This window comes from Helianthus annuus, chromosome 13 (assembly GCF_002127325.2).
Source record: "Helianthus annuus cultivar XRQ/B chromosome 13, HanXRQr2.0-SUNRISE, whole genome shotgun sequence".
NCBI classification, from domain to species: domain Eukaryota; kingdom Viridiplantae; phylum Streptophyta; class Magnoliopsida; order Asterales; family Asteraceae; genus Helianthus; species Helianthus annuus.
Window position 1 is genome coordinate 143,301,106 of NC_035445.2, and position 14,061 is coordinate 143,315,166.

A 14,061-nucleotide genomic window follows, 5' to 3' on the forward strand; every position below is an offset into this window, starting at 1 on the left:
TTTTTATGACGTTTTCTGAGTCAAGTGTTTTTATGGTGTTTTCAACTAAGTTTTTCATGTTGCTTTTCTGAACCGGGTGTTATGGCGTTTTCAACTGGGTATTTTCATAGCGTTTTTCTGAACTCGGTATTTTATGACGTTTTCAACTGAGTTTTAATGGCGTTTCTAAACTGTGCTTTAAGCGTTTCAACTGGGTATTTTTCATGGCGTTTTCTAAACTGTGTGTTTTTATGGCGTTTTTATTTGAACACCCAATTCATGTTATTTTTTTAATTTCAAAAGTATAGCAATAGTACACTCGTTAGAAAGATAATAAAACACTCGATTTTATGGTGTATTTTTTTTAAATAATCACGTATAGAAATTTACGAGAGTTTAAAAAAGATGGTGGAATATACATGTGAGTGAAAGGTGCATGGTCTTTGACATGTGAGTGGCGTGTGCATGGGCTTTTTGACAATATTACCCTTAGTGTAAGTTAGCAACAACGCCACATGTTAATACCAAAATCGTTCTCACTGTTTTCACACTTTTAGGCATTTTCCCTAAATCTCACTACTATATATTAGAGGGGGTATATACTAAATTTTTGAATTTATTGATAGAAACAACAAAAAGTAAAAATATTATAGTAAAAAGTAAATAAGGGGGGTAATATTTTTTTTCTTACAGTGGGTTACAAGGAAATGGCTCCTGGATGTGAAGGCCGAAGCTCAAGCAAACCTTGAGATTTATGCACAGCGGATTGAACAAGGGGTAACAAAAGGTAAAAAAGACTTTTTTTTAATATAATACGAAGAACAATGGACGAAAGTAAGGAGCTAGGAGGTTAGGCTAAGGAGTGACGGAGAGAAGTTTAGTGTGCCATAAGGATGATTGAGAGCAAGAAATTTTATTGAATTCTCTGGGATGATATTCACAAGTGAACTTTGTACCTTATATAGACAATAGGAAAAGCTATACTAATATTGTACCACTATACATACTATTATAATGTCAGAAAGATAAACGGATACAAAAGAAGAAAAAAACAACATGCATTATATACAATAATGGATTCATAGTCAGCTGCATGTGTTTGACAACAATCATGGTTGTCTAGAACTGTTGTGTACACCTGTCTCTTAATGTCCATGCTTTCATCGTTTCTTTTTAGAAATCTCTGTGTGTTGAATCAATGGACTGTGGGCTTCCAGGGTCTGAGTCTGGCTCCTGGTCTTCGGTATCTATATCGCCCAAATTAACTATGTATTCAATTTCACGAGCTTCTCCATCTCCTACAAATGGTAGTAACATACTCCATTTGGGAGGTGTGTAAATCTGAACATAATGCCCTTCACTTGATAATTTGAATTCTGCCCAGTGAAAATACTTAGGAATTTATGGGGTCTTTTGATGTGTTTTGATAAAACTATACAGGGCTTCTATAGTTTGTTTATTCTCAACTTCTAACCATAGTAATTTACCAAAGTCTATCTTAATGTTTATAAATCTGTGTTGTAAATAGCATTTGTTAGGATTATTTGTGATAAAAATCCTCTTCCTGGCTGGCCTGTATGTATAAGCATCTGTATATGGGAAAGAAGAGAATATTTTGCTGGAAATTATAGGACACAATACCCTAATAGCAATATTTCATGCTATAATTACTATCTTTTCCCCCATTTTATTTAAAAGATTTGTTGTTCTGACATCTGTCTTTATTTCTTTATAATCAATCATACCATTATGGTAAAACTGAATAATCTGATCATCTGTTAACTTTTTAGGTGAGTAGATTAGGATTAGCCGCAATCCATTCCCTCTGCCTTCTTGATCTGTTCTTTCAAACATTCTGAAACCTTGTCTTTTAGCATCTTGCGTAAATGTCATATCTTCTAACTGTTTTTGTAATTCGTATAGAATTATTGGAAATTCTGCACAAACTTTCTGTGAAACCAAGGTTTTGAATTCTGGAAATTTGTCTGTAATTGGTTGAAGACACTTCCACCATGGTATATCAATTATTCTTGCTTTGAAGGAATCATAGCTTCTGTTTAAGACTGTAGTTGTTTCTTTTTTTTTTGAAGCTTTTTGTAATACCTGTCTATATTTTGTTTCGAGAATACTAATTTTTTGTTTTAACAGACTATTTTCAACCTTCTCTTGTATAGAATGTGTATTTTTTCCTTGTTGTACAAGCTGATCTTGTAGATTAGTGATCAACTCTTCTTGATTTTTAATGACTTGTCCGGGCTTAGTTTTTGCCATGTCTGCAAATGTTTGAACCTCTTCTGGTTCTATGTAAAAGCCACTTACCCTAAAATGTTTTCTTGCTGATTCTATAGCCTTTTGAAAATCTATAAAGTCTTTGTAAATTGGGTTAGGGCATTGGATATGTTTAGCCACAATCTCCCATTTATTAAAAATATCAATTTTAGTACCTCGAAAGATGACATAATGGGTAAACATAGGCTTTTGTTGTTTCTCGGGTGTTTTGCTACTTTGTTCATAAAAATAAATGCTTAATGCATTTAACACCTGGACTTTAAAGGTTGAGGCCTGAGGCATAGTTTGAATATGCCAAAGTTATCTAGTAAACCCCGTTGTTTTTCTATTAATTGCATCCCAATAATTGGACGAAACTTTGTATTGGGATCATCACATCTTTGCAATGCATAATTTCCAAAGGTGATGACCACGTTTTGTGTATTATGTGACTGAGAGCTTGCCTTTTGTGTAAAATGTCTATTTTTTGGAGGACGAACATTTGTTGCCTTTGATTAACTTGGGTTGTAAAACGGTGTAACACTGTTGAGATTTGTTAGTCTTACAGGCAATTGTCTAAAATTCTGTGTACTTGCAGCTTATATTGACTAGCTCATGAGTTTCTCTGTCTTCTCTTCTTCGGATGATATATTCATCGGAGAAGATTTTGTAGGTTGTGCAGGATGTATAAGTTTTGCCTTTCTTTTTTCTCTTTTCCTGTCCATCTAAAAGCAACAATCTATTAGTATTACGAGATAACATATCAGCTATCCCATTATTTTTTCCTTTAATATGTTCAAATTTATATGATTTCCACTTCCTTGGATGATGTTTTGTAAATTAACCCATCGGGTCTTATTTATCTTTTTTGCTTTGATCATTTTTTATAAAGTTTACAATAGCTTCACAATCAGTTCTTACTGTAAATTCGTTGTGAAGAGAAAGTTTAAAATTTTCAAATGCATATATTAATGCCTGTATTTCAAAATCGATGCTAGTCAAACTTGTTTTGTTTTGAAAATTACCGCTTGCATAAGCACAAATTATCTCTTCTTCCTTAGGACTATATTTATTTGGTTTGCAGAGAATAACTGCTCCCCATCCTTCTTTGCATCCATCTCTCTCAATAATTATGTAAGTGTCTTTATTAGGGATATTATTTCTTGACTTCAAATCAAATTTTGGAAAAACTTTCTTTTTCTGTGTAAGATTTAGTAAGTGTTTTTATTAGGGATATTATATCCATCATCTATTGTATTATCATTTAGTCGTTTATAGTTATATACTATTCTTGCTTTACCTCTTTATAGTTAAATCAAATTTGAAGTCAGGATATAATATCCCTAATAAAGACACTTACATAATTATTGAGACAGATGGATGCAAAGAAGGATGGGGAGCAGTTATTCTCTGCAAACCAAATAAATATAGTCCTAAGGAAGAAGAGATAATTTGTGCTTAAGCAAACAGTAATTTTCGAAACAAAACAAGTTGGACTAGCATCGATTTTGAAATACAGGCATTGATATATATATGCATTAGAAAATTTGAACTTTTTCTGCACAAAGAATTTATAGTAAGAACCGATTGTGAAGCGATTGTAAAATTTATAAAAAAATGATCAAAGCAAAAAAGATAAATAAGACCTGATGGGTTAATTTACAAAACATCATCCAAGGAAGTAGATATCATATAAATTTGAACATATTAAAGGAAAAAATAATGGGATAGCTGATATGTTATCTCGTAATACTAATAGATTGTTGCTTTTAGATGGACATGAAAAGAGAAAAAAGAAAGGCAAAACTTATACATCCTACACAACCTACAAAATCTTCTCGGATGAATATATCATCCGAAGAAGAGAAGACAGAGAAACTCATGAGCCAGTCAATCTAAGCAGCAAGTACACAGAATTTTAGACAATTGCATGTAACACTAACAGATCTCAATAGTGTTACACAGTTTTACAACCCAAGTTAATCAAAGGCTACAAATGTTCGTCCTCCAAAAAATAGACATTTTACACAAAAGACAAGCTCTCAGTCACAGAATACACAAAACGCGGTCATCACCTTTGGAAATTATGCATTGCAAAGATGTGATGATCCCAATAAAACGTTTCGTCCAATTATTAGGATGAAATTAATAGAAAAACAACGGTGTTTACTAGATACCTTTGGCATATTCAAACTATGCCTCAGGCCTCAACCTTTAAAGTCCAGGTGTTAAATGCATTAAGCATTTATTTTTATGAACAAAGTAGCAAAACACCCGAGAAACAACAAAATCCTAAGTTTACCCATTATGTCATCTTTCGAGGTACTAAAATTGGTATTTTTAATAAATGGGAGACTGTGGCTAAGCATATCCAATGCCCCAACCCAATTTACAAAGGCTTTACATATTTTCAAAAGGCTATAGAATCAGCAAAAGAACATTGTAGGGTAAGTGGCTTTTACATAGAACCTGAAGAGGTTCAAACATTTGCAGACATGGCAAAAACTAAGCCTGAACAAGTAATTAAAAATCACGAATAGCTGATCACTAAGCTACAAGATCAGCTTGTACAACAAGGAAAAATACACATTCTATACAAGAGAAGGTTGAAAATAGCTTGTTAAAACAAAAAGTTAGTATTCTCGAAAAAAATATAGACAGGTATTACAAAAGCTTCAGAAAAAAGAAACAATTACAGTCTTAAACAGAAGCTATGATTCCTTCAAAGCAAGAATAATTGATACACCATGGTGGAAGTGTCTTCAACCAATTACAGACAAATTTCCAGAATTCAAAACCTTGGTTTCACAGAAAGTTTGTGCATAATTTCCAATAATTATATACGAATTACAAAAACAGCTAGAAGATATGGCTTTTACACAAGATGCCGAAAGACAAGGTTTCAGAATTGTTGAAAGAACAGATCAAGAAGGCAGAGGGACTGGATTGCGGCTAATCCAAATCTACTCACCTAAAAAGTTATCAGATAATCAGATTATTCAGTTTTACCATAATGGTATGATTGATTATATGGAAATAAAGACAAATGTCAGAACAACAAGTCTTTTGAATAAAATGGGAAAAAGATAGTAATTATGGTAGACAATATTGCTATTAGGGCATTGTGTCCTATAATTCCAGCAAAATATTCCTTTTTTTCCCATATACAGATGCTTATACATACAGGCCAGTCAGGAAGAGGATTTTTATCACAGATAATCCTAACAAATGCTATTTACAATACAGATTTATAAACATCAACATAGACTTTGGTAAATTACCATGGTTAGAGGTTGAGAATAAACAAACTACAGAAGCCCTGAATAGTTTTATCAAAACACATCAAAAGACCCCTGAAATTCCTAAGTATTTTCACTGGGCAAAATTCAAATTATCAGGCGAAGGGTATTATGTTCAGATTTACACACCTCCCAAATGGAGTATGTTACTACTATTTGTAGGAGATAGAGAAGCTCTTGAAATTGAACACATAGTTAATTTTGACGATACAGATACCGAAGACCAAGAGCAAGATTCAGACCCTGGAAGCCCACAGTCCGAAGATTCAACACACAGAGATTTCTAAAAAGAAATGATGAAAGCATGGACATTAAGAGACAGGTGTACACAACATTTCTAAACAACCATGATTGTTGTCAAGCACATATAGCTGATAATGAATCCATTATTATATATAATGCATGTTGTCTTTTTTCTTCTTAAATTTGTATTCGTTTATCTTTCTGACATTAGATCAGTGTGTATAGTGGTACATTATTAGTATAGCTTTTCCTATTTCCTGTATAAGGCATAGAGTTCACTTGTAAATATCATCCTAGAGAATTCAATAAAATTTCGTGCATTCTCAATCATCCTTATGGCACACTAAACTTCTCTCCGTCACTACTTAGCCTAACCTCCTAGCTCTTTAGTTTTGTCCATTGTTCTTCATATTATATTCCAAAAAAAGAGTCTTTTTTACCTTTTGTTACCCTTTGCTCAATCCATTGTGCATAAATCTCAAGGTTTGCTCGAGCTTCAGCCTTCACATCCAGGAGCCATTTTCTTGTAACCCATTGTAAGAAAATTTTTATTACCCCCCTTATTTACTTTATATTGTGATATTTTTACTTTTTTTCTGTTTCTGTCAATAAATTCAAAAATTTAGTATATAACTCCGTGGTTTGACCTTCCTAACACTTTAGACGCCCCTAAGAAACATTTGGACATTTATATCATTCACATCTCCAACTCGCTACACTTTATAACCTTCTGTTAGTTGACCATCTTGTTGACCGGTATCATTGTATTACCCACAGGGGTATTATTGTCCTTTCAGAACTCCAAACGCTATCTACTTTAAGAAGCCCCTGAGTTTCCCCACCTAATCATACTGCACATCCATCACTTCCCCCAAAACCCATCTGGTCACCATCTCCTCCCCTCCGTTCACCACCAATTCTCTAATGGCAAGACTCACCATGCACCACCACGATCACATGCACGCACCACACATAACCTACACCTCCTTCTTCTCCACCACGATCCACTTAACCTTCAATTAACCCTTCAAAAAGCCAAGTGTACTTCGTGGTGTTGTTGGATCTCAAAATGTTATAGGTGATTTAAGGTTTTACTCGTTCAGTCTGTTTATATTTAAGATCTAACTAATAAACGTCCTTTTATGGTAGTTGATGGTTTTTGTTATATATACGTAGGTATTTTGATAACTTATTATGACCTAATCTAGGTATTTTAACTTAATCTAAGAACTTAAACTCTCGTAGTTATAACTTCTGGAATTGTGATTTTGTAAGGTTATAAAAATATGGGTTATTGGTTTTTATCACTCCCAACTATCACTTTGACTCCCACCACTCCCAACATAACACTTTGTGTGTTGTGTCACTCCGCAGGTGAACATTTCTTATTGTTTGACTTCTGTTATTGGTGATATTCGGATAACACTTTGTGAATTACTAATGACTGCAGGTGAATCTGCTCCTAAAAGACAAATAGGGAGCCAAAAACCACTCAACCGAAGTTTGGGAGTGGTGGGAGTCAAAGTGATAGTTAAGAGTGGAAACGACCAATATCCAATAGTTAGGAGTAATAAAATCCAATAACCCATATTTTTATAACCACATGATTAATATAATTGAATAATAAAGTCAAGGCCTCGCCTTTCTCGACACTATAAAGTTCACTGAAAAATACTTATTAGAAAGGTTCAAGTCCAACTAAGAAAAGAGGTTATAAAACGATAATACTGATCATACCTTTAACAAATTAGGGTAACCTCGAGACGAGGTTCGGCTACAAAGTTTAAAATTCCTAAAAAGTGTAAAAAGTTATAAACACCATAATGTAAGCCATAAAACACACACTAAACTCATAAATAAAGAGTGAATATTACTAAAACACTATAATAGAACCCTAACAATCCATAAAACTTCAAACACAACATCATACAACTATGAATATAACACATCACATGATACTTAACACAAAACATGATAATGTCAACCATGGATAATTAGAACCTTATCTTCTAAAAAAACAAAACAAAACTCACGTATATAAAGTTTTAATAATCTTCACTCTGTTATATGTGGTGTGGTTTTTGCTTGTGTTTGATTCTCTAAATGTAATGAAATTGGAATTTGAATTCGATTTCTTACTGTTTCTGTTTCGCATAATTTACTAGAATTTTAACTTTAGTCTATTATTTAGGTTTTTGGTGTGGGAAATGAATTGGAAATAATTCCAAGTTCATTCATGTAAAGGAAATAAACAATTCTTCTATAACCAAGTTCATTCATGTAAAGGAAATAAACAATTCTTCTATAATTAGAAGGAATTAAACCTAACTAAATAGAATTTTCAACCACACACCCCTCGTCGCATCTGGCGACCGCCACGCTCACCCTTGTTTGTGTCCTCGACCCCACCACCGCCACCACTGCCACCGACCCACACCAACCATCTTTGTTGTCACCACCTACCCACGCTGCCCTTGACCCTTCACTTGGATGGTACAATTGGAATTTCACATTATAGTTTCTATATATTTTGCTTTGATATGAGAAATATTAGGAACGTTTTTGTTATTTTATACAACTGAGGCATCAATTTGGGATGTAAACAATAGCGAATAGTAATACTCACTTGAAATTTCTTTAAAACTGATTTTAAAATATCTGATCTTAAAAATATATTATGTGATCCCAAGATACGTTTTATATTATGGATTTTGTGAACATAGATGGTTGCGGTCTCTGTGCAAATGTTTTATAATTGCTCTTTGTATGGTTACAAGCTAACTTGTTGCGGTAAAATATCGGATATCGGCCAATAACCAATATTTGAGATATTGATTATTGCATTAGGATATCCGTAATTTTAATATTATGCTAATTTTATACATATAACAATTTAATACTAACAATTCAGTATACTCTCATACCATTCACAAACTAATCTTTTGCAACTTGCAAAACGCTAACAATTGCAGCAAGTAGAAACTGACTAAGGGGAGTGGGGGTGGTCCGTGATGGCCACCCCATCACGCGTGGAACAAAATAGCACACCGCCGCCGCCACAAATATAACGCATGAATTATTTAACGCGTTAAAATCATCACGCGTTGAAAACAAATCACTTTTAGGTTGTTTTGTCGTTTTATGAAATTGAATTAATAGCAACTTTGATGAAAAGTGCAAATTAGCCCCTCAACTTTTGTTAGCTATTTTTAAATAGCTTTCCTTTAATTGCAATTCAGATCCCTCATCTTTATATAAATTTTAATTGCCCATCTCGATGAACCGTTTAAGTCGGTTGTAATTCAACAAAAGCGCGAGATTTGCGAAATGTGGGGTTAGGAGATGCCACCCATTTAATTTAAGTTTTTTTTTTCCAATGTTTAGTTGTTTTTTATTTTGCTATGTAATTTATTTTTTAATTTCAATGAAATTATAATTTAGTGTTTTATTCTTAATTTCTAATTTAAAAAAAAATTGTGAGTGATGGAATTCCATCACTAGTGATGACCACCGCCACCAAAAAAGGCTTGTGAGGGATAGAATAGTGGTTGATGACATGGCGTAACTTGATTGGATGTTTGTGAGTGATGAAATTCTATTAGTAGTGACCACCCCCACTCCCCTAAGACTTAAAACACTAACAACTAACACTTAAGATTTAAAACACTGATAGCAGCAATAAGAAGAAAGACGAATGATAGAACTAAGAAGAAAGCAGGGCCGTCCTCGAAAATCCAAGGGTCTTTTAAGGCCCTGTGCGAGTAGAAAAAATGGGCCCCTAAGCATAAACTTATATATAAAAAAATCAATAATATAACAATATATATGGCTCCCTAAATGAGTCAAAACTAAATATATCTCGGATCCTAGCGTATTATAATATGCTTTTTTAGATAAGAACTAACTTACTTTATATTAACTTAAATTATATTACAGATGTAATTATATAAAACATTTTAAAAAGAACATATACATAATTAACTAAAAATAAAAATAAAAAAGAAAGCTTCTAGGAAATAAAAAAAAGAATTAAAAGCTATAAAAATGGGCTAGTCAAAACCCAAAAATAGGTAGACCAGGTTAAGAAAAAAAAAAGAAATGAGGCAAGAACAGGCTTCGAACTTCAGCATCATCTATAGAAGTAAAGGGGCCTAGGCCACTAGACTATGTAATTTTTGTGCTTCATTTGCATTTCAAAAACTATATGTACACACAACATATATATATATATATATAAAATAAAATTTGGGCCCTTTGGGAGGTTGGGCCCTGTGCGGTGACCCATCTTGCATCTGGCCCAAACCGGCCCTGGAAGAAAGGTACTGATATTGGGAAAATTAGTGATATATAGGTCCAATATCGGTCAAATATCTCGGAAGAGGACTGATATCGGTGATATATTAACTACATAGCTTACAAGTTACTTTATATACAATTAAGTATTGATTATTGAGTTTCATAATACATGATTAGTGACTAAAAGCAACTCTAAAAGGACGAGATCGACATACCTGTTTCACCCAGCAAGGGACGTAAGCCCGAACATCCTGGACCGCCGCTAATATGAAATATAAGAGGGTCTTCTTCAGGATTTCTTGTTGATTCAACAAAGTAGTAAAACAACTGTATGTCTTCTTTCTCCCCTATTCCCACATAACTTCCATAAAATATACTTGAACGTTTAGTTAGAAGAACATATATAGACACTTGTTTTCGTTAATTAAAAGGGGAAGTTAATTAAACTAGTGTAACCATAGAGTAAAAAATCCAAAATAATCTGAAAGAGATACAATATGATCATGTATACCTGGTTTCTAGTTTGAAAGGAAGAAGACCTGGATATCCAGGAAGTGTTGTGATAGTGGATTTGGAATGTGATTTGGTCATCAGGCATGGTTGAATGATGAGAATGAAAACAAAATATAGACTCACACTCATGCTTGCTTTTTGGATAGGTATGTGGCTTTTAACAATTGCCGGAAGAATTCAACTTATATAGGAATTTCAATAAATTATCTGAGGAATGGGCACCAATTTTAATATTTTTCTAAAAAAATCGCTATATTTCGTTACAAAAAATAACTTTTTTCGAGTAACAGTTATGGATGCATATGTGCATATGTATCATTTCTTGGACAAAGTAGAAAAATGTACTTTCATTTACATTACCATTCGCAATACACTACTTTTTACATTACCAATATTAAGAATGCACATGTGCATCATTATGTATAACCATGAGATAACGTGTTTTGTTACAAAAAGTTTGTGATTTTAAATGATGAAGTAGGCCCATATACATGTGTTTTGGTTAGTTATATCTAGTGGTTGATAGTTTGATTATATTTGTCACTTTATGATGTAATATGTTGTTTGGATGGTATAAAGGGTGTTGATGTACATGTAATAAAGTGAAATATTGGTAATGGTATTGTATTATGGATGGTAGGAGGCAACGGTATTGTATTTCGGATGGTAGTAGGTAATGGTAGTGTATTATGGATGGTATGATGAATTAAAGGGAAAGTGTATTCAAAGTGGTGTACCACAACACGTTTTAACATGTTCATACGTATAGATGCACATGTGCATTTCTAGTGTTGTTAATGTTATAAGAAGTTCATACATATAGATGCACATGTGCATTTCTAATATTGTTAATGTAAAAAGTAGTGTATTATGAATGGTAGTGTAAATGAAAGTGCAATTGTCTGATATTAGTAATGTATTACGGAATTTGTCAAAGAAATGATACATATGCATATGTGCATGGATAATTGTTACTCGATTTTTTTGTGACGAAATATAGCGATTTTTTTTAATATTAAAAAAAACTGAGTGTTTTTTGATTTTTTTAGGTATTTTTTTGGTTGTGTTCACACTTGGTTCTCGCGGTTCTCGCAATAAAAGGTGGTTCCTAATGGATCATTCTCCTATATATACAGGGTAGAGTTCTAGAGTGAACACTAGGTTGAGAGTGAAACTTGTGAACTGATCTGGACCCTTGATCTATATAATCTTAAGATTTTAATTCAATGGCATGATGGTAAATAAGGGGTTAATTTTATATATTTAATTAAATTATACAGGGTATTATTGTACATATACATGATAAAAATAAGGAAACCGGGTATTGAAAAGTTTAATTTTATAGAATATATCACAATCCCTCAATATACTTTCAACTTTATTTCAAAATCATTGATATTCTCTTTCATTGAATATAATTATCTAAGAGCATTCACATTCTATCCATCAAAATATGTGAGGGAGGGTTTTTATATTATAAAGGGTATAAAAAGTGGTTGTGAGTGAAGGAGAGAGAAAATGTTACTGTTCATCTGTATATTTGGGGGGACACTGTTCACCCAGTATAATTTTTTTAATATATATTGAAAGTGGTTGTGAGTGAAGGAGAGAGAAAAATGTAATGATAATATTATTTAATTGAAAAGGAGAGAGAAAAAGTATTTGTTTTTAGTGAAAATATATTGATATAGGAGTTGTTTTTTAGTGGGATGTATGTATAATTTGATGGATTGGATGTGAATGCTCTAAAAGAGAAGAAGGCATAGAGACTGCCGCCGACGAAGAAGAAAGTTGCGGTCGACGGAGAAGAATCACTGCCGTCGACATTCATTTGCTCTGTCTTTGATTATAATTATAAAAAAAGAAGTAGACAGAGCAACTGCCGCTGACGAAGAAGAAGAGCTGTCGTTGACGAAGGAGAATAACTGTCGTCGACGATTAAGATTCGCCGGAATCTGCAGAGGTTATCCAGCCACCAAGGTACATTGATATCATATGAGAATGAGTATGTTTTGTTGTCGTTACTAATGCCAGAATCTTCAATCTGGGGCTTGTATTCAATATCTTCTTTTTTATTTTTCTGATCTACTGGTGTATTAGGGTTCCGATTTAAGTTGTTTAGTGTTTAATTTTTGCAAGAATTTGTTTCGATCATGTTGATGTTGAGTGTGTATGTGCTGACGAGACCGATCGGGGGTTAGGGTTTAGTTTTGTGTTTGAGGTCGGTGTACACATGTGTACTCTGTTTTTTAGGCATTATATGTGTCGCGATGTTATGCTGTGTTTTTTGTTAATGTGATTTAACCTTGGTAATGTACACTTGTGTATAGCGTTTATAACTTGTGTTTAATACATTGGGTGTGCACATGTGTATAGTAGTAGTTATGTGATATTTCAAATACTTGTGTCTGCTGTTTATGTAAATTGGGTGTACACCTGTGTATACAGTGTATATACGTTTGGTGTACACATGTGTATGCAAATTGATTGTAGGCATAAACTGTGTATTCACCTATGTAAATTGGGTGTACACCTGTGTATACAGTGTTGGTCTTTTTATTTATCTAAGACATTCATTGACATGTGTATGCAAATTGGGTGTACACCTATATATACATTTGGTGTACACATGTGTATGCAAATTGATTGTAGGTATAAATTGTGTACACACCTGTGCACATTGGGTGTACACCTGTGTATACAGTGTTGGTCTTTTTATTTATCTAAGACATTCATTGACCTGTGTAAACGTATTTGTGTTTTACAGTTGGTAACGTATAGTAATTTGATTTTAAACACATAAAGGCATTTTCTCCAAATACTTGAAATCAGTGAATCATCCGAAATGTGGGCAATTTGAAGGAATAACACCGGAAAGGTTGGAAATAGAATGGGCGACAGTCGACAATAGTGTCGATTCTAGGGTGTTCGCCATGAGACACATGGAGACTTGGTTTGGAGAAACAGGATTAAAATGGGATAGTGGGTTTCCGTTTGCGCACACTAAAAAAAGGCGTGTTTGACCTGGTTAAGGAAGAAGTATGCTGTGAAGATTGTGTGCTCCCATGATAACACGCTCCGCGATGAAGTAATGGTTGAATCGGTAGCATACAACGTGGCGAATAGGCTTAACATTTAAAATGTTCCATGCAGACAATAGTAATAAAGACTATGTTTTTGGTTTTTTCGATATGTGGTTATTTGTTTGTTTGGTTGGGTTATTTTTTTATGCAAACTGGATGTTTAGTTGGTTGGTATACTTTATAATATGTTTTTGGCTTTGTTTTTGGGACATATTATGGTTTATGGGAAGTAGTGTGGGTTTACTAATCTAAAAAATGATTATACACAAATGTATATATGTCTGGACATAGACTTTATAAATTTAAATACACATGTGTACTTTCGAGATTCATGAATGTGTACGTAATTGAAATCTGGGTTCTTTTTATCGAACTGGAAT

General features: G+C 33.4%; 1 protein-coding gene across 1 annotated transcript in view; it reads right to left on the minus strand.

The window, feature by feature from the left end:
- The window catches only part of LOC110899599 (serine carboxypeptidase-like 13), a 34,112-nt gene extending 23,345 nt beyond the window's left edge, over positions 1–10,767 (minus strand). Inside the window, exons 1-2 of the mRNA XM_022146483.2 lie at positions 10,597–10,767; positions 10,301–10,446 (exon numbers count right to left, since the gene is read on the minus strand). Of these exons, the coding sequence (XP_022002175.1) occupies positions 10,301–10,446; positions 10,597–10,727 (277 nt within the window). The 5' untranslated portion in view covers positions 10,728–10,767. The remainder of the gene's footprint in view (positions 1–10,300; positions 10,447–10,596) is intronic.
- Between the last annotated feature and the right edge of the window lie 3,294 nt (positions 10,768–14,061).